The 24,339-nt window shown below is 47.1% G+C and overlaps 1 protein-coding gene across 1 annotated transcript; it reads left to right on the top strand.

The window, feature by feature from the left end:
• The first annotated feature begins 12,331 nt into the window (after positions 1-12,331).
• LOC125462937 (vitamin K-dependent protein Z-like) lies at positions 12,332-20,461 on the top strand. Its single transcript, XM_048553453.2, has 4 exons — positions 12,332-12,506; positions 14,284-14,447; positions 15,706-15,736; positions 20,085-20,461. The coding sequence occupies exons 1-4, from the start codon at positions 12,443-12,445 to the stop codon at positions 20,246-20,248; spliced, it is 423 nt and encodes a 140-aa protein (XP_048409410.1). The 5' UTR covers positions 12,332-12,442; the 3' UTR covers positions 20,249-20,461.
• The last annotated feature ends 3,878 nt before the right edge of the window (positions 20,462-24,339 follow it).

The following is a 24,339-nucleotide window of genomic DNA, read 5'->3' on the forward strand; positions in this document are numbered from 1 at the left end:
GGGGTCAATTCTTTCAGCTGGCAGACCAGCAAGTTGCGGGCAGACCAAAGAGCGTCTTTCACCGCATTGATGGTCCTCCAGGCGCAGTTGATGTTAGTCTCGGTGTGCGTCCCCGGAAACAGCCTGTAGAGCACGGAGTCCCGCGTCACGGAGCTGCTCGGGACGAACCTCGACAAATACCACTGCATCCACCTCCAGACCTCCTGCGCATAGGCACACTCCAGAAGGAGGTGATCGACAGTCGCGTCCCCCCCGCAGCCACCTCGAGGGCAGCGTGCGGTGGTGCAGAGATTCCAGGCATGCATAAAGGATCTCACTGGTAGAGCCCCTCTCACCACCAGCCAAGCAATGTCCTTGTGCTTGTTTGAAAGTTCTGGCGATGAGGCATTCTGCCAAATGACTTTGGCAGTCTGCGTGGGGAACCACACAACGGGATCCACCCTCTCCTTTTCCCGAAGGGTCCCGAGGATACTACGTGCTGACAACTGCCTGACGGCCATGATGGAGATGGACCGGAGCGTCCACCTGCCCAGCTTCTGCTTCAATTTGGTGATACGCTCCTCCCAAGTCTTACTGCACGCCCTAGCTCCACCAAACTAAACACCCAGCACCTTCAGGTAGCCTGTCCTGACGGTGAAGGGGATGAAGGAGCGGTCATCCCAGTTCCCGAAGAACATGACCTCGCTCTTACCCCTATTGACTTTGGCACCCGAGGCCAGTTCAAACTGGCCGCAGATGTCCAATAGTCTACTCACCGACCGACGATCGGCGCAGAAGACGGCAACATCGTCCATGTACAGGGAGGTCTTGACCTGAAGGCCTCCGCTGCCTGGGATAGTCACGCCCTTCAGGCTCACGTCCTTCCTGATGGATGCGGCGAAGGGCTCCACACAGCACACGAACAAGGCAGGAGAGAGCGGGCAGCCCTGCCTGACTCCAGATCTAACAGGAAAACTGTCTGATTCCCACCCGTTGATCGAGACTGCGCTAACGATTTTGGCGTAGAGCAGCCGGATTCAATTGCGGATGCCCTCCCCGAACCCCAATTTGGAGAGGACGTCCCTCATGTAAGCATGAGAGACCCTGTCGAAGGCCTTCTCCTGGTCCAGGCTGACAAGGCAGGTGTCCACCTGCCTGTCCTGTACGTAGGCGATTGTATCCCTGATGAGCGCGAGGCTCTCAGCGATCTTCCTGCCCGGCACAGCACAGGTTTGGTCAGGGTGAATCACTGACTCCAGGACAGACCTGACCCGGTTGGCTATTACCTTGGCCAGGATTTTGTAGTCCACGTTCAAAAGTGAAATGGGACGCCAATTCTTAATTTCTTCCCTCTCCCCCTTCCTCTTGTAAACGAGGGTGATGATGCCCTTCCTCATGGACTTGCACATTTCCCCTGCCCGAAGCGCACTATCATACACCTCTAGCAGGTCCTGGCCGACCAGGTCCCACAGAGCGGAATACAGCTCGACCGGTAAGCCGTCGCTTCCGGGAGTCCTATTCCTCGCCAAGGACTTGAGGGCTCTGGTCAGCTCGTCACCGAGCCATCGTCCTCCTTCAGCCGGCTAAGCACAGAGCTCTCTTTGTGCACCTTCTGAAAGAAGAAACGCGAGCACGTCTTGTCCTGCTCCACAGAGCGGACCCTGGACCGGAAGATTATCCGGGAGGCCTCCACGGCGAAGAGCGAGGCTTGCTGGCCCCTCACCTCGCGGAGGTCCTCCGTGACATCGACTCCCATCAACTGCAGAAGGAGCAGGTTCTGCATCCTTTTCTGGAGTCGCGACAGCTTTCCCCGCCTCTCTCTTGCCTTCTGAACACTCTTGAGGACAAAGAACCTCTTGATGTTCTCCTTCACTGTCTCCCACCAGTCGCCTGGAGACTCAAAGAGGGGTTTCACGGTTCTCCAACCGGCGTACTCGACATTCTCTGGGATCAACAGAGTCGTGTTGAGCTTCCACGTCCCCTTGCCGGCCGGCTGGTCGTCCTGTAAGTGACAGTCGGCCAGCAGGAGGCAGTGGTCAGAGAAGAACACTGGCTCGACGCCGGTGGACCTGACCGAGAACGTCCGTGACACAAACAGGAAGTCTATCCTTGAGCGGATAGACCCGTCTGGCCGCGACCAGGTGTACCTCTGCTGCACTCCATCTGCAGGGGTGCTGAAGACGTCGAGCAGCTTGGCATCCTTCACCGTGCCCATCAGGAATCTGGACGTGACGTCCAGTTGACTCCCCCCACCCGCTGTCCCCACGCCGGATCTTCCATCTGCATCAATGATGCAGTTGAAGTCTCCGCCTAGGATGACCGGCCTGGAAGTAGCCAGCAGGGGTGGAAGCCGCTGCAGGATGGCCAACCGGTCACTCCGTACCGCTGGGGTGTACACATTGATCAGCCTCAGCGGAGCGTTCCCATAGGTGATGTCAGCCACTAGGAGGCGCCCCCCCCACCACCTCCTGAACTTGAGAGATGGTGAAGTTGCGCCCCCGCAGCAGAATAGCCAAACAATGCAATGTGTGAACTCATTGGCTCCAAAAAAATCTACCATCCTCTGAGAAAAACAGGAAATGACATCACCAACACAGGAAATGACATCACCAACCCAAGGAAGCCGAAACAGATAAATAGAAAGTGGGACATAACACCAGTGCTTCTTTGGAGGCTCACTGTTGATATTACCTAGAATGGTGACTGATTATCTGGGAACAAACCTTCAAGCTCAGTGAACCAGCTTACATCTGGAACAAAATAAAGACCCACTTTCTTGTGGACCGAGAGGAGGAGAGCACTGTCTTGGAGGTGAAAGGAATTCGTCGGGTTGGCTGTGCGCCCTTGCGACCAGTGGATCTTAATGCTGGCTTCGGCCTAATGCTGGTTCAGGAGAGCAGCCAACCTGCAATGATGGCTGCGGCAAGTGCTCGTGCCCCAGGTCAGGGGGTCCGGAACACCATCCGTGTTTCCGTAAAGAAGGTGGATGAAGGTGCACCTGTGGACCGCACCCTCTTTGTGAAGAGGGTCCGGTTGGACTGTTGTGGGTTTGCTGCTGCGGACATTTACTGCCTGCAGAATTTCCCCAGAGGAGGTTTTTACGATGTGACCTTCCGGAGTGCCAAGCTTTGCGAGCACTTCCTGGAGGTTTTCAAGGAGAAAGGAGGTGAGGGCCCCCTCTCTGTATTGACCGCTGTCCCGCTGTTTGTGATGCCAGCGCAGAGGAGCCGTATGGTGACTGTACACATGTACAACCCGCATGTGCCAGCAGTTGATGTCCTGACCTTCCTCGAAAGGTACGTGAAGGTGGAAGGGGACCTCACTGACATCATGGACCCCTTTGGCATCTGGACCAGTAAGAGGCAGGTCAAGGTGACGCTAAGGATGGGCGTGGACGGGAATGTCGTACACCCACCGTCCAGCTTCGCGATTGGCGGGAGCAAGGGCTACCTGACTATGCAGGGCAACCTAAAGTCTGCCACGTCTGTGGTAGGTCAGGTCACGTGGCGGCCGACTGCAAAGCCACCATCTGCAGGGAGGAGGGACACCTTGCAAAGGATTGCCCACGAGAGAGGAGCTGCAACCTTTGTGGGGAAGCGGGCCACCTCTATAGGGCATGCCCGCAGCTGGGGACCACCTACGCCCAGGTCGCTGGCAGGGGCAATGCGGGGCCAGCCCCCATCCCGGAGGAGAGGAAGGCACCAGGGCCCAGCAAGGACCCCACTGATGTGCAGGAGGGCCAGGTCGTGCAGGAGGGCCCAGCCCCGCAGGATGGGCCCGAGGCCAGCAAAGCGCCCCTGCAGGCTCCGCTCCCCCCCGACAACCCGGAGTCGATGGAGGCGGCGACAGACGACCCAGGGGAGTGGACGACGGTCCGGAAAGCGAGGAGGAAGGTGCGTCGACAGGCCCAGGAACTGCAACCATCAGGCGGGAAGAGGCAGCTACAGGGGGGCTATAAGAGCTCCTCTGACAAGGGGGATTCGGAGAGGGCCTGCCTGAAGCAGAAGTTAAAGATCTCAAGGGGGAAGGAAAGCAGCACCCCGCTTCCAGGTGACGGGAGGCGTCTTGAGGCTCCCTCCGACACCCAGTCAAGTGCCGCTGGGGCACTGGAGGGCCCCCCCGGAACTTCCAGGCGAGAAGGGGGAAACAGCGCGTCCCCAGCCTGACCCAGAGCCGGGCTCTCCTGCCTCTGTACCCCCGACGGGGGGATGCCACCCAGAAGGCAGCACGGACGGTTTCCTGAGCCCGGAGAGCGTCCAGCAGTTAGTCCGGGCAATGGGCATGAAGGGACAGACGGAGGGGCTGGACCTTGCACTTGGGGAGGGTACTGCGGTCACTGCCCACAATGGGGGTACGAGTTGCGAGCATTAATGTGCGCAGCGTCAAGTCCACCGCAAGATGTGTGTCCACGTTGGCCTACCTGACCACCATCAAGGCGGACCTCCTGTTTCTGCAGGAGTGCGGGATACCGCACCTCGGCAGGTACGGGAAATGGTCCGGCGCCTGGACCTGTGGGCCTTCGATCTCGTCGGGGTGTAATGACTGTCGCTCCTCGGGCCTGGCTATTCTGCTGCAGGGGCGCGACTTCACCATCTCTCAACTTCAGGAGGTGGTGGGGCGGCGCCTCCTAGTGGCTGACGTCACCTACAGGAACGATACCCTGAGGCTGATCAACGTGTACACCCCAGTGGTACGGAGTGAGCAGTTGGCTGTCCTGCAGCGGCTTCCACCCCTGCTGGCTACTTCCAGGCCGGTCATCCTAGGCGGAGACTTCAACTGCATCATCGATGCAGATGGAAGATCCGGCGTGGAGACAGCGGGTGGGGGGACTCAACTGGACATCATGTCCAGATTCCTGATGGACATGGTGAAGGACGCCAAGCTCTCGACGTCTTCAGCACCCCTGCAGATGGAGCGCAGTGGAGGTACACCTGGTTGCGGTCGGACGGGTCTACTCGCTCAAGGATAGACTTCCTGTTTGTGTCACGGGCGTTCTCGGTCAGGTCCACCTGCGTCGAGCCAGTGTTCTTCTCTGACCACTGCCTCCTGCTGGCCGACTGTCACTTACAGGACGACCAGCCAGCCAGCAAGGGGACATGGAAGCTCAACACGACTCTGTTGACCCCAGAGAACGTCGAGGAGCTTACGAGGGAGTATGCCGGTTGGAGAACCGTGAAACCCCTCTTTGAGTCTCCGGGCGACTGGTGGGAGACGGTGAAGGAGAACATCAAGAGGTTCTTTGTCCTCAAGGGTGTTCGGAAGGCGAGGGAAAGCTGTCGCGACTCCAGAAAAGGATGCAGAACCTGCTCCTTCTGCAGTCGATGGGGGTCGATGTCACGGAGAACCTCCGCGAGGTGAGGGGCCTGCAAGCCTCGTTCTTTGCCGCGGAGGCCTCCAGGATAATCTTCCGCTCCAGGGTCCGCTCCGTGGTGCAGGACGAGACGTGCTCGTGTTTCTTCTTTCAGAAGGTGTACAAAGAGAGCTCTGTGCTTAGCCGGCTGAAGGAGGACGATGGCTCGGTGACGTCGTCTCGGCCCGACGTTTTGAGGATCAGCAGATCCTTCTATGCCGGACTGTACGACATGAAGCCCATGGACAGCACGGCCTCCGAGTCGTTCCTGTCATCTATCATGGAGGTGTTAGACGATGGCACAAGGGAGTTGCTGGACAGGCCGATATCCCTGGACGAGCTGACCAGAGCCCTCAAGTCCTTGGAGAGGAATAGGACTTCCAGGAGTGACGGCTTACCGGTCGAGCTGTATTCCGCTCTGTGGGACCTGGTCGGCCAGGACCTGCTAGAGGTGTATGATAGTGCGCTTCGGGCAGGGGAAATGTGCAAGTCCATGAGGAAGGGCATCATCACCCTCGTTTACAAGAGGAAGGGGGAGAGGGAAGAAATTAAGAATTGGCGTCCCATTTCACTATTTAACATAGACTACAAAATCCTGGCCAAGGTCATAGCCAACTGGGTCAGGTCTGTCCTGGAGTCGGTGATTCACCCTGACCAAACCTGTGCTGTGCCGGGCAGGAAGATCGCTGAGAGCCTCGCGCTCATCAGGGATACGATCGCCTACGTACAGGACAGGCGGGTGGACACCTGCCTTGTCAGCCTGGACCAGGAGAAGGCCTTCGACAGGGTCTCTCATGCTTACGTGAGGGACGTCCTCTCCAAATTGGGGTTCGGGGAGGGCATCCGCAATTGGATCCAGCTGCTCTACACCAACATCATTAGCGCGGTCTCGATTAATGGGTGGGAATCGGCCAGTGTTCCTGTCAGATCTGGAGTCAGGCAGGGCTGCCCGCTCTCTCCTGCCTTGTTCGTGAGCTGTGTGGAGCCCTTCGCCGCATCCATCAGGAAGGACGTGAGCCTGAAGGGCGTGACTATCCCAGGCAGCAGAGGCCTTCAGGTCAAGACCTACCTGTACATGGACAATGTCGCCGTCTTCTGCACCGATCGTCGGTCGGTGAGTAGACTGTTGGACCTCTGCGGCCAGTTTGAACTGGCCTCGGGTGCCAAAGTCATTAGGGATAAGAGCGAGGTCATGTTCTTCGGGGACTGGGACGACCGCTCCTTCATCCCCTTCACTGTCAGGACAGACTTCCTGAAGGTGCTGGGTGTTTGGTTTGGTGGAGCTGGGGCGTGCAGTAAGACTTGGGAGGAGTGTATCACCAAATTGAAGCAGAAGCTGGGCAGGTGGACGCTCCAGTCCCCCTCCATCGCGGGTAAGAACCTGGTTGTCAGGTGCGAGGGGCTTTTGGTACTGTTGTATGTAGCGCAGGCCTGGCCTATTCCCTGGACCTGCGCTGCTGCGGTCACCCGGGCCATCTTCCACTTCATTTGGGGATCGAGGATGGACCGGGTCCGCAGGGACACCATGTACAAGACCTGGAAAATGGGGGAAAGGGCGTACCGAACGCCACCCTTGCCCTGACGGCTACCTTTGTGTGTGGCTGCATCACGCTGTGCGTAGATCCTCAGTACGCAAACACCAAGTGTCACTACTTACTGAGGTTCTACCTGTCCCCGGTGTTGCGAAGGATGGGCCTGGCCTCGTTGCCGCGGAACGCTCCGAGTAGTTGGACCGTTCTGTACCACCTGTCCTTCGTGGAGAAATTTTTGAAAGGAAACACCTTTGACCACAAGGCCGTCAGGCAGTGGTCAGCACGTAGTATCCTCAGGACCCTTCGGGAAAAGGAGAGGGTGGATCCCGTCGTGTGGTACCCCACGCAGACTGCCAAAGTCGTTTGGCAGAACGCCTCATTGCCAGAACTTTCAAACAAGCACAAGGACATTGCTTGGCTGGCGGTGAGAGGGGCTCTGCCAGTGAGATCCTTTATGCATGCCCAGAATCTCTGCGCCACCGCACGCTGCCCTCGAGGTGGCTGCGGAGGGGGGACGAGACTGTCGATCACCTCCTTCTGGAGTGTGCCTATGCGCAGGAGGTCTGGAGGGGGATGCAGTGGTATTTGTCAAGGTTCGTCCCAAGCAGCTCCGTGACGCCGGAGTCCGTGCTCTACGGGCTGTTTCCCGGGACGCACACCAAGACCAACAGCAACTGCACCTGGAGGACCATTAATGCGGTGAAAGACGCTCTTTGGTCTGCCAGCTGAAAGAGCTGACCCCGACCAAATGTTGCAGACTGGCGCACTCCAAGGTCCAGGACTACGTGCTGAGGGATGCGCTAAAGCTTGGGGCAGCCACCGCCAAGGCGCAGTGGGGAAAGACCACCATATGAAACCCCTCGTCCAGAATAGAAAAAAAGGGCCCAATCTGGTAACTGGGCCCAGCTGGCGCCTTCCCCAACTGGTCAGGGGGCCAACGGGGAGATGACTGCCGGGATATTTTCTTTGCTTTGGTTTTTTTTTCTTCTTTGTTTTGTTTTTTTTCATTTAGTTGGTGTACGTACCCCCTGGGTAACACGGAGCGGCTTGCATGACTGGGTAGGTGTATAAATATATGTTTTTTTTTGTACACCTTTATGAATAAAGTTTATTGAATCAAATAAAAAAAGTGACGAAATGTCTGAAAACTAACCTTCCAGCTCAGCGAGCAAACTCGCATCCAGAAACTCAACCTGAGCTACAAATCTTCTCAAAACTCTCACTACCTGCTGTGTGTACCTATCCTTTTCCATGATTACTGTAAAAGTAACAGAATTATGATCACCACCGCCAAAATGCCATCCTATCGGCATGTCTAACACTTGCCCCGATTCATTGCCAAGCACCAAATCCAAAGTGGCCTCTCCTCGTGTTGGTCTATCTACGTACAGTGTCAGGAATCCTTCCTGTACTGGACAAAATCCGTTCCATCTAAACTATTAGAACTAAAAACTTTCCAATCGATATTTGGAAAGTTGAAGTCATCCATGACCACAACCCTGTGACTTCTGCACCTTTCCAGTATCTGCCTCCCAATCCACTCCTCCTCTGCTTTCCTGCAACCAGTGGGGGTTGGGTGGGGGTGGGTGTAAACCCTCCCCCACCCACCCCCCGCACCCCCCCCACACAAAGTGACTGCTCCTTTCTTGCTCCTGACCTCAACCCAAACTGATTCTATAGACATAGCATTCTCAAACTGCCTTTCAGTAGCTGCTATATTAGCCCTGACTAGCAATGCCAACCTGCTGCCTCTTTTACCACCCTCCCTATTTCTTTAAAAGCAGCTAAATCCCAGAACTTCCAACAACCATTCCTGTCCTTGTGTTACCCAAGTTTCTGTAATGGCCACAACATCGTTGTTCTAAGTATTGACTCATGCTCCAAGTTCATCTGCCTTCTTTCTGCTATTTCTTGCATTGTAGTCTACACTCCTCAAACCATCCCTGTTGATGCCCAAATATATTAGTTCCTGCCTGGCTCACGTCCTCACCACTCCCACTGCTGAAAGCAAGAAGGCTGCTCTGCACAAGGCAAGTTTTTATATGGAAAAAGCCTTACCTTCCCAACAGCACCCTGGTTCACGTCCTCACCACTCCCACTGCTGAAAATCATTAATATATATTGTAAACAGGTGCGGTCCTCGCACCGCTCCCTGTTTAACTCCATTGGTCACGGGTCACTGACCTGAAAAAAGAATCCGTTATCCCCATTTGCTGTTTCCTGATCATTAGCCAATTCTCTCTCCACTCCAATATACTACCTCGAACACTGTTGGCTGTTATCTTGTAACTTAACTTTTTGTAATCACTGTTTGAATCATTCACACATGTTTGTAGTACTGTTGTTTTATAAGTGTGTTTCTCATTAGTATAAATGTTTCCAGACTGTCCTCAAAGTCTCTTGCACATGGCTGCTAATGTCACTTATGTCTTGATGTAAATTGCCATCACGTTATCTTATCAATTAAGTTAACATGAAATTAGTAGAAACCTCTGCATAAGGGAAATGAAGCATAGACTTAGTTACTGCTTCATGGTACAACTATGTTCTGTCCTGACCTTCTAGTTGCCTGCCACTTCAGCAGACTACCTTGTTCTCTAGCTCTCTGATGGGTCTAGGCCCGAAACGTCAGCTTTTGTGCTCCTGAGATGCTGCTTGGCCTGCTGTGTTCATCCAGCCTCACATTTTATTATCTTGGAATCTCCAGCATCTGCAGTTCCCATTATCTCTTGTTCTCTAGCCAATATCTCTGTCTCACAGAACTGATCCAGTGAATCTCCTTGCCAGCTGGAAGAATAGCACATCATTCTCTGCTTGGGAACTCCACAGCGCTCTGGACTCAATATCGAGCTCAATGATTTTAGGGTTTGAGGCATCTTCTCCCTCATCCTTACCCCAACCCGCACACAAAAGGCCTTGTTATCACACCCTGGTATTACACACAACCCATTGTTTGTCCCTAATAGTCCCCATTAACAGACATTCATTCTCCTAGGCTGACCGTTATCCACTGTTTTGTCTGTCCAACTGTTTTTCTCTTTCTTTGGGCTCTATCTCCACCTATCATTTATTCCTTATCCCTTTCCCCCATCCTTTCTTCTGCATAAAAACCAACATTTTCCTAGCTACCATCAGTTCTAAAGAAGGGTCACTAGACCTGAAATGTTAACTCTGGTTTCTTTCCACAGATGCTGCCAGACCTGCTGAGAATTTTCTAGCAATTACCGTTTTGTTCATGAAATTAGTAGTGGTGTCATAGATGCAAAAAGACTTATTTTCCAGATTTATTTCCTGAACAAATTTACTTTAGTTCTGAAGAAAGGTCACCAGACCCAAAATGTTAACTCTGTTTTCTCCTCCACAGGTGCTGACAGACCTGCTAAGCTTTTCCAGCAACTTTGCTTTTGTTCCTGATTTACAGCATCCACAGTTTGTTTGGTTTTTACTTTATCTGCAGTGTTTCCTACAGAAGTCAAGTTAGATTTAAAGTATTTAAAATATCTGAGTTCTTGACATTATTCACAGGTGGAAATGCTAATTTGATGGGACTGGGATGAAACATAAGACAAATATAATGTAACACCCTGCCGCAAAGATAGAACCCTTTTCAGATCACAGTCCAATTTCTGTAAACAGACAAGTCTCAAGGCCAACTAAAGTGGAGGCGTTCACAGGTAAACTGAGATGTCAATAATTGTTTGTTTTGTGAACTGGTAGCTGGTTGCAAATCCATTGGTGTTCCCCACTGCTAACACACTAAACTTTCATTTTTTTTGAAAAAAACTGGTTTTCGTGTGCAAAAATATACTTTGAAAATTTGAACTTGAGAGTACACTGGTGCCACAAACAACTTGCAGGTACCGAAACAGGCTCCAAGGCACACAGTAGGATGAGCAACATGTGTACTCTCATTCTGTAATGCAAACACATCACCCACTGCATTGCTAAATGTGCCTGCAGGTGCCAGAAGTAGGCATTAAACCTCTTGCATATACAACAGGGAACATTACACTGGCTTAAACGTCCATTTAAGATTTATATCTGACTAACTGCAATCATTGTTCTAGATGTTTGAGACAGACAACTAATGGTACTTCTCCCTAAATTCATGGGCCTCTTGCCAGTGTTCTCTTTGCTCCCTTTGAGTCTGCTTTTCACCTACAATGTCCAGAGCCTATGCAGGTCCACCTTGATGCTTCTGGGATGAGATGTCTCTGGGGGAACAATTTGCTCTTGCCGTTCACCTTAATTAAACAAATGAAGCAAGATGATTAATTTTCCATGGCCCTATTCTGTTCTGTCATGGAGTTAAAGTTAAAACTATAACAGTTTACATCATCTTACATTTTTAACTCCTTTCAATGCAAGTTTTATACTGGATGTGAGCTCAACCTGAGCTACAAATCTTCTCAAGTTTTATACTGCTGATGCTAGAAATTTGAAATCAAAACACAAAATACTAGAGAAAGTCAGCAGGTCTGGAAGCATCTATGGAGAGAGAAACAGAGTTAACGTTTAAAATCCAAAATGACTCTGCTTCAAAATGTCCTTCATTTCTAAGAAAGAGTCAGATCAAATGCCTTGACCCACTCGGAATTCTCCATTTTATCTTTAATTATAGAGACAGCAACGACAACGATCTTATATGTACCACTGAATTTCTACCAATTTTCTGCTGAATTAATGGCAGGAAAGTAGCACATCCCCAATGGAAATAAAGCTCTTTTCCACAAACTCTAAGGTTGCATCAAAAATTATGCCTACACCATATCCTGGATGCTCTCAGAAGAGGCTAATTCCAAATGTTGATCGTGCACAAGTGGAAAGTGGGACGTCATTAGTAATATTCCAGGAGGTGGGCTCCGAATTGGTTACAGCCAGTGCTATCTTAAAATTGCCAAACCCAATCCGGGGACTGTACCGCATCATGGAGAGGTGGGGTTTGTGCTAAGGCTGCAAGGAGAACAAGAGGCTACCTGCTTTTACTGATTTCTCCCACAGGCGAGTCAGAAATGCTTTTCTCGGCTGGGCCCGAGCAATCAGGTACAGGCATGTTGTCCCAGTGACACAGGTGCTTTTTCCTTGGGCTGCGGGCAGTCAATTTCCAATGGAAGTCTTCGCTGTACCATCTTTTTGCAGCTGGTGGCCTCCCCATGCATGTTAGGAGATAGGTTTGTGATTGAGGAGGGGGCTGTTTTACCACTAGCAAGGTGACAGCACAGCCCGTCAGAGTTGAACCCTGGATTATTTTAATTAAGTGCCTGCATTCAGTTGTTACACAACCACACACTTTTCATTCTGCTCCTGTTACAATTGTGCAGAGGCAGGAATGTGTTGGGCAGTTACATCGATGTGGCTCCTTGACTCTCACCTGGCCACCCTCCCTCCCAGGCAGGCATCCAATTGCTCCATGACCTTTCAAAATAATTGGTTATTTATTAAGTAAAATAGTTCAACACCATGAAAAAAAAGCCTGGCCACGCAAACAGTGAAACACAGATAGAGTGAGGTACAATTATCTTGTATAACACTTCATCTTCTCGTTCCCATAAGGAATTTGAGCAGGTATTTTGGAAATAACATGACACCCATTTTGACCTATGGGATAATATCATTGCTTTTCTTCAACTGTCAGGCAAATGACTGTAAGTATCAACATTTTTCATGAAAATTATCTAACCAATCTGCTTCTCATATTTTTCGACATGATTCCAAAATGCCTTTATTGTCCCCCAAATGTGCTACTGAGTCTATCCCTGGCTGAGAACAGCTTGGTGATCTCATTCATTTGCTACCATCCTGACACCTGAACTAACTACTCATTAGCAGGTTCAGTTAGCAACCCTCCGGTCTTCATTCTGAATTGTGAAACATCTGAGCCTCTTCCTCTTTGCACTATCTCCTGAGACGTAGTTGTGATCAAAGAATGAGATAACTTTGTTTCATTAAAATTACATTTTTGTGTATGTAACTGTTGTTGACTTTACCTGGTGCTAGAAATGATCATTTTCATTTCCCATTAAGTAATTAAGCAATTGAAAATGCATTTTGGAATGCTCAGTAGAAATGTTAATCCTACAATCCAGGCAAACAATAGCAGTTAAAATGATGATAAAGTGTGAAGCTGGATGAACACAGCAGGCCAAGCAGCATCTCAGGAGCACAAAAGCTGACGTTTCAGGCCTATACCCTTCATCAGAACTCTGATTGAAGGGTCTAGGCCCGAAACGTCAGCTTTTGTGCTCCTGAGATGCTGCTTGGCCTGCTGTGTTCATCCAGCTTCACACTTTATTATCTTGGATTCTCCAGCATCTACAGTTCCCATTATCTCTGAAGCAGTTAAAATGCTCCAGTTTATGAAACTGACCTAAAGCTGCCCAGATTTTGACTCAGAAATGCGAATGAGTGACTAGGCAGTCTACTTCAAGAAGCAGTCAATTTCATTCAGTCAACATCAATCTCCATTGATCCTTGGAGATTGGAGGTGAATGAACTTATCCACTTTTGTATGTGCATCTTCCACTGACCTGAGTGGGAAATATTGTTGTGGCTTTTCCGATAGATGAAGTCCAGAGAGTAGAGGATTATAGATCAGATCAGATCACATTTATTTTCCGTATTTCCTTTGAGGCAAGAAGATGTGCAAGTGTTGCTCAGGGTTCAAGGAAATTTGAGGCCTTCCCTGTCCCATGCTCACTCCTCCATCTGAGGAAGGGTCACTGGGTCTGAAATATTCTCTTCGATTTCCCTGCACAGGTGCTGCCAGACCTGCTGAGATTTTATGGGAATTTCTGTTTTTGCACACTACACCTTCCCTCTTTTGAGGTCCTCCTTGAAATCCCCAGTTCCAGACCTATCAACTTAAATATCAACAGTCAACCATAGGCTACCTCCTGTATTTCTATAGGAATGGATATCAGTTGGGCTTGGAGCATATAATTAAATTAAAATTGCATAGGCCTTTTTTTTTGCAGCAGCAGATTTCTAACTAGGCTGACAAACTACCCACTAGAAACCCATCCAGAGTTAAAATCTGGCCCTGAACAAGTAAGTTCTAGGTATCAGGCTAACATCAATGTGATTATACACCATCTAAAAAAATATACACTTCGTTTATTAAAAAGAGTAATGCATTAAAATGAAAAGACCATACTGCATGGCAAAAAATTACCAGAGAGCAGAAAATGAGGTAAAAGGTCACAGAACATGAATCTGAAGTTTTGTAACAAGGCTGGAGTCATTTAAAAGAAAAACATATTATGCTGCGTATAACAAGATGTGGAGCTGGAGGAACGCAGCATCGGAGGAACAGGAAAGCTGACGTTTCGGGTCAGGACCCTTCTTCAGAAAACGATAACGGTACGATGTTATATCCACACTGGCAACAGATTTATTAATACATTATTATTCAATATTATTGAGTGTTTGTACAGAAATCAGCTGCTACACAGTTCCTACCTCGATTTCGTAGAGCTAACTGGTGGAGATTGTCTGAAATTTTGTCCGGGAATCTGGAAAAGGAATGCTGTGAAGAGACCTGTTCCAAAGAAGAGGCTCGGGAGGTTTTTGAAAATGACAAAATCACTGTAAGAATTCCATTTAAACATTTATTTTAGCCGCTTGTCCCATGCTTACCCTCTTTTTGTCTTTTGCATTCTTTCTCTGATCACATAAGTGGGAAAATTGCAGGTACTGAGGATAATGACTAGCTGCAATATGAAACTTTGATTACATTATTTATTTCAGCTTAGGTAGCCTCCTCCTAACTTTAGCTGACTTGGGAAGGTAGTTGAATTGCTTATCTCACTGAGCTGTCATATGGGAATTGGTAGAGGTAATACTGAGTGCCAAGGGAGCTTCTTTTTACTGAGCTCTGTTCATTGCATTGACTTATCTTCCTTTTCTCGTATCAAGTTGCAGTTTAATCTTTATTTACTTGGGTGAGGAGAATCTCTAGATGTGAAACCTTGGTCGAATTGTACTCTCTTGCAGCACTCTTAGATCTACTTTTTACATCAGTTATTTATATTATTGCTCAGATTTGTTAAAATTCCTCCTGCCTTTAATCTGCTGAAGCCATTTTCCTCAGGCGAAGACACAATGAAGATGTTGGGAATCATCCCCATATATGGTAGTGTTGCAAGAAAATATGTTCAATGGGCAAAGCCAGGCACACCATTAATCCCGATTGTGCATGGTTCTATTAAGAAAGTTTAGGCCTAAAAGTGTTTACCTCCTGTCCAAAGTAATAACAAGCATGGCATTGAACTGAAACTTTACACCAGGAATGCAGTTATTTCAGATGGAAGAGTTATACTGCAGTGAGGTATGTAAGCAAGGAAAATAAGTATGATTGTTTAACTAGTTATTTTGGATTATGCACTCAACGTAGGGAGTGATTCTGCCTTTCAGTGTTGTAGAGTGAGGAGCAATGGCCACTGTGTTTTTTTTTCATTATACCATCAATATAGTGCCCTTGACATTCCACTGACTTAAATGTAATGGACAGAAGATGGCTGCAGTGTCCCTTTAAGTTCTCCTATGGACTTGTTAGCAAGGGATTGAAGAATCACTGTCATTCGAATCCCCTCTTGTGACACAAACACTTGCGTCTTTTTGTTGCTTCAACCTCCTTTTTCAATAGTTTCTCCTTAATGTGTTTCTCCTTCTTTGGCTTGACATCAGTTTTTGTATATCCCATGTGATATTCTTTGTGTTGCTTATTGACCTTTCGATAAATATAAAAAAGTACATTGTTCTGATTTCTTTTAGTGCAAGGGATATATTTTATTGTGATTCACATTTCTAATTCCTCTAGATTTAAAATCTCTCTTTTCTTTGCAGGAAATATTCTGGCACTTTTACAGTCATGGAAGTATGTACGATAAACTTTGATTTATTAACTTAACTGAAAAAAAATGGATGTGGATATGATAGAGAAATTGTGTGTCTACCTTCCATTCAATGGACCTTGCTAGTCAATAGATATTTTTAATCAACTTGTTCAGACATGTTACAATATATATCTAGCTCACGTAGGGGACTTAAACCTAACCTTCTGGTCTGGAGGTAGGGACTCCTTCCTTAGCCATATGGATAGGAGAATAGTATTTGTAGGAATAACAGAGATAGCAACATCTTTGCAATCAAGAAATTTCCAGTGACTGTTACCCGACAAGAACAAAAGTCCAAAACTGCTCACTTTAATAAACCCCCATTCTAACATTAACACACTGCAGGTGGCCTAAGCAAAATGATGGTCAAAATTCCACCCCTCATTGGGAGAAAACCAATCCTAGAGGGTTGCTGGCCAATCTGATTGACCAGCAGCTCTCTGATTCAGTAGTGCCAGAAGTCAGTGGTGGATGCTGTAGCGACTACAAACAGGTTCAGAAAGATCAATGACAGTGTTCAGAAGGACCTTTAGGGCAAGATGAATTGCCCACTCTGGAAGGGTGTTGGGAGAAGGCATGTTTTAGATGCCGGACAAGGAAGTACAACCCTGGGTCTATAATTTAAGAGAGGGCTGCCCTAGATGCGCAAAGGGCTTCCAAATGATATGTCCTTTTCTTTCCTGCCTTTTCAATAAAGTTGCTAAAAAATACACAAGACCCTAAGTTGCTGGAAAAGCTCAGCAGGCCTGGCAGCATCTGTGAAAAAAATCAGAACCGGACCTGAAATATTAACTCTGATCTTTCTTCACAAATGCTGCCAAACCTGCTGAGCTTTTCCAGCACCTTCTGCTTTTGCTCCCGGTTTACGCCATCCACAGTTCTTTCAGGCTTTGTTAATGAAGATGTCTTCCTACCCTCCTTCACCTGCCAAGTTCCCAGAATATTATAGCAGTGAAAGCAGATTAAGGACTTTATTTTGGCATTAATTGGCCACTTAAGACCCACAATAGGCTTGATGGTGAGTGTGTAGTGAGTAAATCACCCACCCTGCCTTTTACAAAGTAGACAGGAACACAGATGACATGTCCATCATGGACCTCCTGCAGTGCCACAATGATGCCACCCGAAGGTTGCAGGAACAGCAACTCATATTCCGCCTGGGAACCCTGCAGCCATATGGTATCAATGTGGACTTCACCAGTTTCAAAATCTCCCCTTCCCCCACTGCATCCCTAAACCAGCCTAGTTCGTCCCCTCCCCCCACTGCACCACACAACCAGCCCAGCTCTTCCCCCCCACCCACTGCATCCCAAAACCAGTCCAACCTGTCTCTGCCTCCCTAACCGGCTCTTCCTCTCACCCATCCCTTCCTCCCACCCCAAGCCGCACCCCCAGCTACCTACTAACCTCATCCCACCTCCTTGACCTGTCCGTCTTCCCTGGACTGACCTATCCCCTCCCTACCTCCCCACCTATACTCTCTCCACCTATCTTCTTTACTCTCCATCTTCGGTCCGCCTCCCCCCTCTCCCTATTTATTCCAGTTCCCTCTCCCCATCCCCCTCTCTGATGAAGGGTCTAGGCCCGAAACGTCATCTTTTGTGCTCCTGAGATGCTGCTTGGCCTGCTGTGTTCATCCAGCCTCTCATTTTATTATCTTGGAATTCTCCAGCATCTGCAGTTCCCATTATCTCTGGAACACAATGGGTTGGCTACCCAACATATTTTACATGCCCCTCCCCATATGCCTGTGCACCAAAATCACACCCAGCAGGGAGTTGTAAAATCCACCCCCATGTTAAACAACAAGTCTATTAACTTACTTAATTAAATGGTGAAGATTTTAATCTGGGGATAAGAACGAAACAACATAGCAGGCCAAGCAGCTTCAGAAGCGCAGAAAGGCTGGTGTTTCAGGTTGGGACCCTTCTTTAAAAATGGGGGAGAGGTAAGGGGTCTCTGAAATAAATAGAAAGGGGAGGGGTGGGGCTGGGGAAGGTAAGTGGGATGGTGATAGGTGAGTGCAAGTAGGCAGTGGTTGGGATTTGTCAGTGAGATGGGAGGAGTGGATAGGTGGGAGACAAGACAGACAGGTTGTGTCAGGTCAAGGAGGCAGGGATGATAGGGAGATTTGGTCTTGGGATTGGGGGGAAGGGGAGATTTTGAAACTAGTAAAGTCCACATTGAGACCATTGGGCTGTTGGCTTCCAAGCAGAATATGAGGAGCTGCTCCTCCAGTTTGTGGGTGGCATCATTGTGACACTGGAGGAGGCCCAGGATAGACATGTCACCCAGGGAGTGGGAGGGGAGTTGAAGTGGCTTGTGACTGGATGGTGTTGTCATTTGTTACAAACAGAGTGCAGGTGTCCTACAAAGCAAAGGCACGTTTTACTTCTGTAAGATTATATTTACATGTATTTGAGGTATCAGAAGCTTCCAGTAACTGAGTACCATTTAACTTCAACTCTTTGCTCTGGAAGACCAACAAGTTTCAGGCAGACCAAAACGAGTGTCTTTTGCTGAGTTGATGGTCCTCCAGGTGCAGTTGATGTTTGTCTTGGTGCATGTCCTGGAGAACAGACCATAGAACACAAGGGTCCCACATCACGGAGCTGCTCGAGATGAACCTCAACAAAAAGTACTGTATCTCTCTCCAGACTTCCTTTGCAAAGGAATGTTCCAGCAGGAGATGTGTGACAGTCCCTATCCCACTGCAGCCACTTCAAGATCAGAATCTGGTGATGCAGACCAAACAGGCTTACACAAAGGAACTCACAAGTGCTGCCCTTCTCACTACCAACCAAGTGATGTCTTGGTGCTTGTTGGAAAATTCTGGTGATGAAGCATTGTGCCAGATGACTTTGCCAGTTTGTTCAGGGAACAACCCAACAGGATCTATTCTCTCCTTTTCCCACAGGGTGTCACTTCGGGATGGACTTGTAGTCAACTATGTTTTTCTTTGCAAATTTCTCCATGAAAAATAAGGGATATGGAATGGTGCATTCTGCAGCACCAGGGCCAGTCCTTCACAACACTGGGAACAGGTAGAACCTCAGTATGTAGAAACACATGGTGTTTGCTTACTGAGGGTCTATGCACAGCTTGATGCAGCCGCACACCAAGGTGGATAGCGGGTGAGGGTGCCATTGTGTACCTTCATCCCCTCTTATCCAGAGCTTTGTACATGGTGCCCCTCTGAACAAAATCCATCTTAGACTTCCCGATGAATGGGCCAGACCTGCACCATGTACAACATCAGGAAGTGTGCCTCAGACCTAATGACCAGGTTTTTGCCTACAATGGAGAGACAGCCCAATTTTAGCTTCACCTTGGCGATGCAATCCACCTAGGACTTGGCACACACCCCAATCCCATTAAACCATATTCACAACCGCTTTAGGTAGTCTGTCCTGGTTGTGAAAGGGGTAAAGGATCGATCAGCCCAGTTCCCAAAAACATGGCCTTGCTCTTGCCTCAAGGTACCTTCATCCCTAAGGCCAGTTTGAACTGGTTAAAGATGTTTATGAGTCTCCAAACTGACAGTGGATCTGCGCAGAAAACAGCAACGTCATCGATATACAGGAAGACTATGACCTGCAGGCGTCTGCTGCCTAAAATAGTCATGCCTCTCAGGATCACATCTTTCCTAGTGGGCTAAGCAAAAGGCTCTATACTGCACACAAACAATGCAGGAGAGAGTTGGCAGCCCTGCCTGACTCGAAATCTGATTGGGGAAACTTTCAGATTCTAATCTATTGATTGAGATTGCACTAACAATGTTGGTTAGAACAAAAGCCCATTTTGGAGAGCACATCCTACATGTACATGTGTGATATCTTGTCAAAGGCCTTCTCCTGGTCCAGGTTGATGAGGCAGAAATCCAATCCCCTTCCCTGCATATAGGCAATAGTGTCCGTGAGGAGTGCAAGGCTCTCGGAGATTGTCCTTCCTGTTACAGTCTGTGAATTATCATCAATGAGAACAATGTGAAATTGTGGCATGAGCTTTTATAATATTGGCTTTGTATACTACTTGTAAAGTGGTCTTTTGACACATGTGGTCTTCAAAACATTTGGAATAACAAGAAACATTGGAATAGCTTCTAATACACAATAGCAATGAGATACAATCCCTCGGCTGCATTGCTGTCTTTTTGGATATGGGTTTGTACAACTTTATTTTCAGTATCTGCATGTATTGGTTTATTTAAAGATCTGCTTACGTTACATCTCAACTAAATCTTCACATGGCTGTAAATTCATGCTAATGATAATTTTACAGCAATTTGCCCTTGGTCTGAGTAACAGGAAGTTCTGATTATATTTGCAGATAATTCACATCTCCTATACCTTCTGGAAAATGCATCAAAAATTGTTGAAGAGCAAATGAAAATTTATGAACTTAAAAAGGAGCTCACTGAAAAAAAACAAGAAATCCATGACTTACAAGATCAACTCGTAGCAAAATTAGAAAGTTGTGTTGATGATAAGTAATAGGAAAGACATTTTATTTTCCCTGTTACATTCTGCTAAGGCAGAATCAAACTTAAATTTATGTTAAAATTGTAGTGAATCGCTTTTTGATCAATAAAATTGAGGTATGAATGATAAACGTTATAAATACATTGTATTTAGGCCTGTTTCATTTGTCTTTTCACCTGTACCTTCAGATACTATTGTAATTTGAATTTAATATTTAAGCTATAAAATTTTAAAAGATTCTGTATTGATGAATTTGTAATAAATTAGTTTTTACCCATATTTTTACTTGAGCGTTCCAGTTTGAATGTGATATAAAGCAGTTACTTATCTTTAACATGTGTTATTGACCTCTGAATATATTATATTTCAGAATTGGTTTGAATAAAAATGGGATTGGTCCAAACACTTTACAAACTGCATATCTGAGGTGAGAGAGATAGTAGGAACTGCTGATGATGGAGAATCTGAGATAACAAGGTGTAAAACTGGATGAACACAGCAGGCCGGGCAGCATCAGAGGAGCAGGAAAGCTGACATTTTAGGTCTAGATCCTTCTTCAGAAATATTTGAGGTGTTCAGAACAGCCTTCAAGTATGAATGTTGCCAATTCTTAAAAGCTCAGTAATTTATCAATAGCAAATATTATCTAGTATGCATTACTATTTAAAAAACACTGATTCAAATCAGTTGCCTGGTTATTCAGCCATTAATGTGTCAAAGTTATCTCAGTGGATAGTGCCACACCTATGAGTCAGGAGGTTGTATGTTGAAGAACTAACACAGCTGATGATTGTAGGTATGAATGCCTCATTGTTGTTAATGAGCAGCATACGTCATTAGTGATACTGACATTGAGAAACACTTGGAGCTGGGGCAGAGACTGCAATGGTGTAGAGAAGCCCTCTCCTTCCCACTTGTACATATAGTGTAACTATTAAATAAAATTTTGATGTCCACCAGTATGACACAAATGTGTCACTCTTTACGCTATCAATCTTCATCAGTCAAACTCTTTGACCTAAGAAGATTGAATCCCATGATAAAAGGCCAGCATTTTGTTGTGACTCAGGGCTAACAGATTGTTCAAAAGCTATATGTTCTCTACAACCAGGCAAACTCACTATCCTGTACAGCTTACAAATTCAATATTAAGGTCGGCTCAGTTGTCAGCCAGACACCCATCTTGCCTCTGTCCCCATCTTTCATAAGATCTTACAACAACACTGTAGTCCAGTACGAAGGAAATGTATATTCAGTGATGCCATCTTTTATGAGAAATTGAAATGAGGCTTGGCCTCACCACTTAGATGACATAGCACTATCTTAAAAGATCAAGGGTGTTCTTCCAGTGTCCAGGCTAATATTTGTCCTTCATTCAAGCTCATTAAAGCAGATTATTCAGCCATTAAAAACCGAAAGAATTGCAGATGCTGTAAATCAGGAACAAAAACAAAATTGCTGGAAAAACCTAGCAGGTCTGGTAGCAACTGTGAAGGAAAAACAGAGTTACTGTTTTGGGTCCAGTGATCCTTCCTCAATTCTGAAGTTTCTCAGCCCTCAGACCTGAAAGTTAACTCTGTTTTTTCCTTCACAGATGCTGCCAGACCTGCTAGGCTTTTCCAGCAACTTTGTTTTTGTTATTTAGCCATTACATCATTATCGGTTATGGCAATTTGTTGTCAACAAAATGTTGCCAAATTTTCTGTGCTACAACATTCAGGTTACAAAGTAATTCTGTGGCTGTAAAAGCATTTTGGGACTTCCTGAGGTGATGAAAGACTATAATTTCCAATCTTTCCTCCTTCCATCAATTTTACTGTATTCAGGCATCATCTTAGCTTCCAGCTTCATTGAAATTATTTTATAGGAGGTGAGTATCACTGGCCAAGCCAGCATTTGTTGCCTGTCCTCAATAATTTTAGTAACCCACCTTCTTGACCTGCAGCAGTCCATCCTGTACAGCTACATTCACTGTGCTGTTGGGAAGGGAGTTCCAAGATTTTGATTCCAGTAAAGGTGCCATGGTAAAGTGCCATGTTGGAATGGTGTGCACTTTGATGGGGAATTTAGTTCTTTTGCCATGCATTTGCTGTCCTTCTCCTACCAGGTGATAGAGGTTGCAGGCTTGGAAGGATCTTTTGAAAGATCCTTGGTGACTCCCTGCAATGTATCTTGTTGACATACACAGTGCTGCCACTGTGCGTTGTGGTGGAGAAAGATTATGTTCAAGTTGGTGGATGAGATGTCAATCAAGTGAGCTGATTTGACCCAGATAGCATGAATTTTCCTGTATATTTTTCGAACTGCACTAATCCAGCAAGTGAAGAGTAGTTCATCACAGTCCTGACTGGTGCCTTTTAATGTGCACCTGCAATGTTGCTAATGATGGCTTGTGAGTAAAGTTACAGCGGATTAAATCCATCTCCAGGACCAATTCTGAAAATTGATCACCATTCCCTTGCCCATGCTCAAGGTCTTAACTGCAAATCTCCAACTGAGGGCTGAATCTTCCCAGGTGCTAAGTAACATTTTTGTCAAGTTTCACTTTAGGTTTCTTTCTGTGAGGCGCAGCACATTTTCATATGCAATCTCACAAACTCACCTCTTTAACTAACCACCACATCCCATGGTGCATCTTTCATCTGATGCTAACCCAATTCTCCCAACTCACTATAAGCATATCTATTTGTCACAACCAGAATATCCCAGGATCTCCGATGCTGGTGTCAATTTTAGAAGGTTTTTATGCATCCAGTCAGCCAGAACCAATTTGCTTGGTTGGGACATTTGCCCTACATATCAGATAAGGTAATATTGATCCCATGCTTTGCACCTTTCAGGGTGGCCTGATCTAAAGAGTGTTTCCATTTTCTGATGGAAAACTGTTTCCCTTCAACTCTGAAACATGGCCAATTGGTTGGAAGCTGCAGAGCTGAATTTGACATGGCAAGGGGCTATACAGCAAGATGTCTACCCATATGCTCAACACTTGAAAGATTATTGTTGCCAACCATAACAAGCTGCATGGCTTTGTTTCTGCGCTAAGAAAGCAAGACCAGGGAGAAGTACTATGAGCCTCTTAACTCTTGCTGAGGAGGGGTAACTGCAAAATGGCAAGACAAGGCAAGGATGCTGGGAGGATCCAGGTAGGTGCAAAGAGAGTGAGTGGTACGAGAGCAAGCAAGCAGTCCTGAGATACAACCTGGTTGAAGCAGTGAGCTGGGTGCCTGCTGAAGTACACCACAATGTCAATGTAACAGAATTACACTGATAGGTTCAGTGCATCTCAAAGTGCAGCATTAAAATGCATAAGTGGATCAGTGACACGTATCACGAGTGCGCAGTGACATGTACCACGAGTGCGCAGTGATACATGCTATGAGTGTGTAGTGTACATGTAAGATGCCAGGTCCTTAGACATGAGGCCCATGCAGTTGCTGCCCACGAAATGGGTCCTTAGATATTGGAGCCTGTTATCGAAATCGGAGGAGTAAATGGTAAGCTGGAATCTCCAGGTACCCATTCTGACTTTCATATCTGGAATGTCAGCATTTGGTTTCTGTCAGGCAGGTGGCCAAATAAGAGAGTGCATATTAAAGAGTGAGACTTAGTAATAATGTCATTTTATTGATTCATTCACAGGATGTGGACATCACTGGCTAGGTCAGCATTCATTGCCCATCCCTAATTGCCCAGAGTGCAGTTGAGAGTCGACAACATTGCTGTGGGTCTGGAGTCACATGTACGCCAGACCAGGTAAGAGTGGCAGATTTCCTGAAGGACATTAGTGAACAGGATGTGCTTTTCCTGACAATCAACAATGGTTTCATGATTATCATTAGAGTTTTAATTCCAGAATCCTTTTATATTGAATTCAAATTCTGCCAACTGCTGTTTAATCATTTGATGAATTCACATTAGCAGAAAGCACTGACTGGGTTTCTGTACTTAACATGAACTGCTACTTATTATGAAGAAATGAATTCTAATTACAAGTTGCCAAAAATATGAAATTTCACCATAGCCTGCCCATGTGGTGCAATCAGTTAGCGCATTTGGCTGTTAACCAAAATGTTTGGTGGTTTGAACCTACCCTGAAAGGA

Source organism: Stegostoma tigrinum, chromosome 21, assembly GCF_030684315.1.
Source record: "Stegostoma tigrinum isolate sSteTig4 chromosome 21, sSteTig4.hap1, whole genome shotgun sequence".
Classification (NCBI taxonomy): domain Eukaryota; kingdom Metazoa; phylum Chordata; class Chondrichthyes; order Orectolobiformes; family Stegostomatidae; genus Stegostoma; species Stegostoma tigrinum.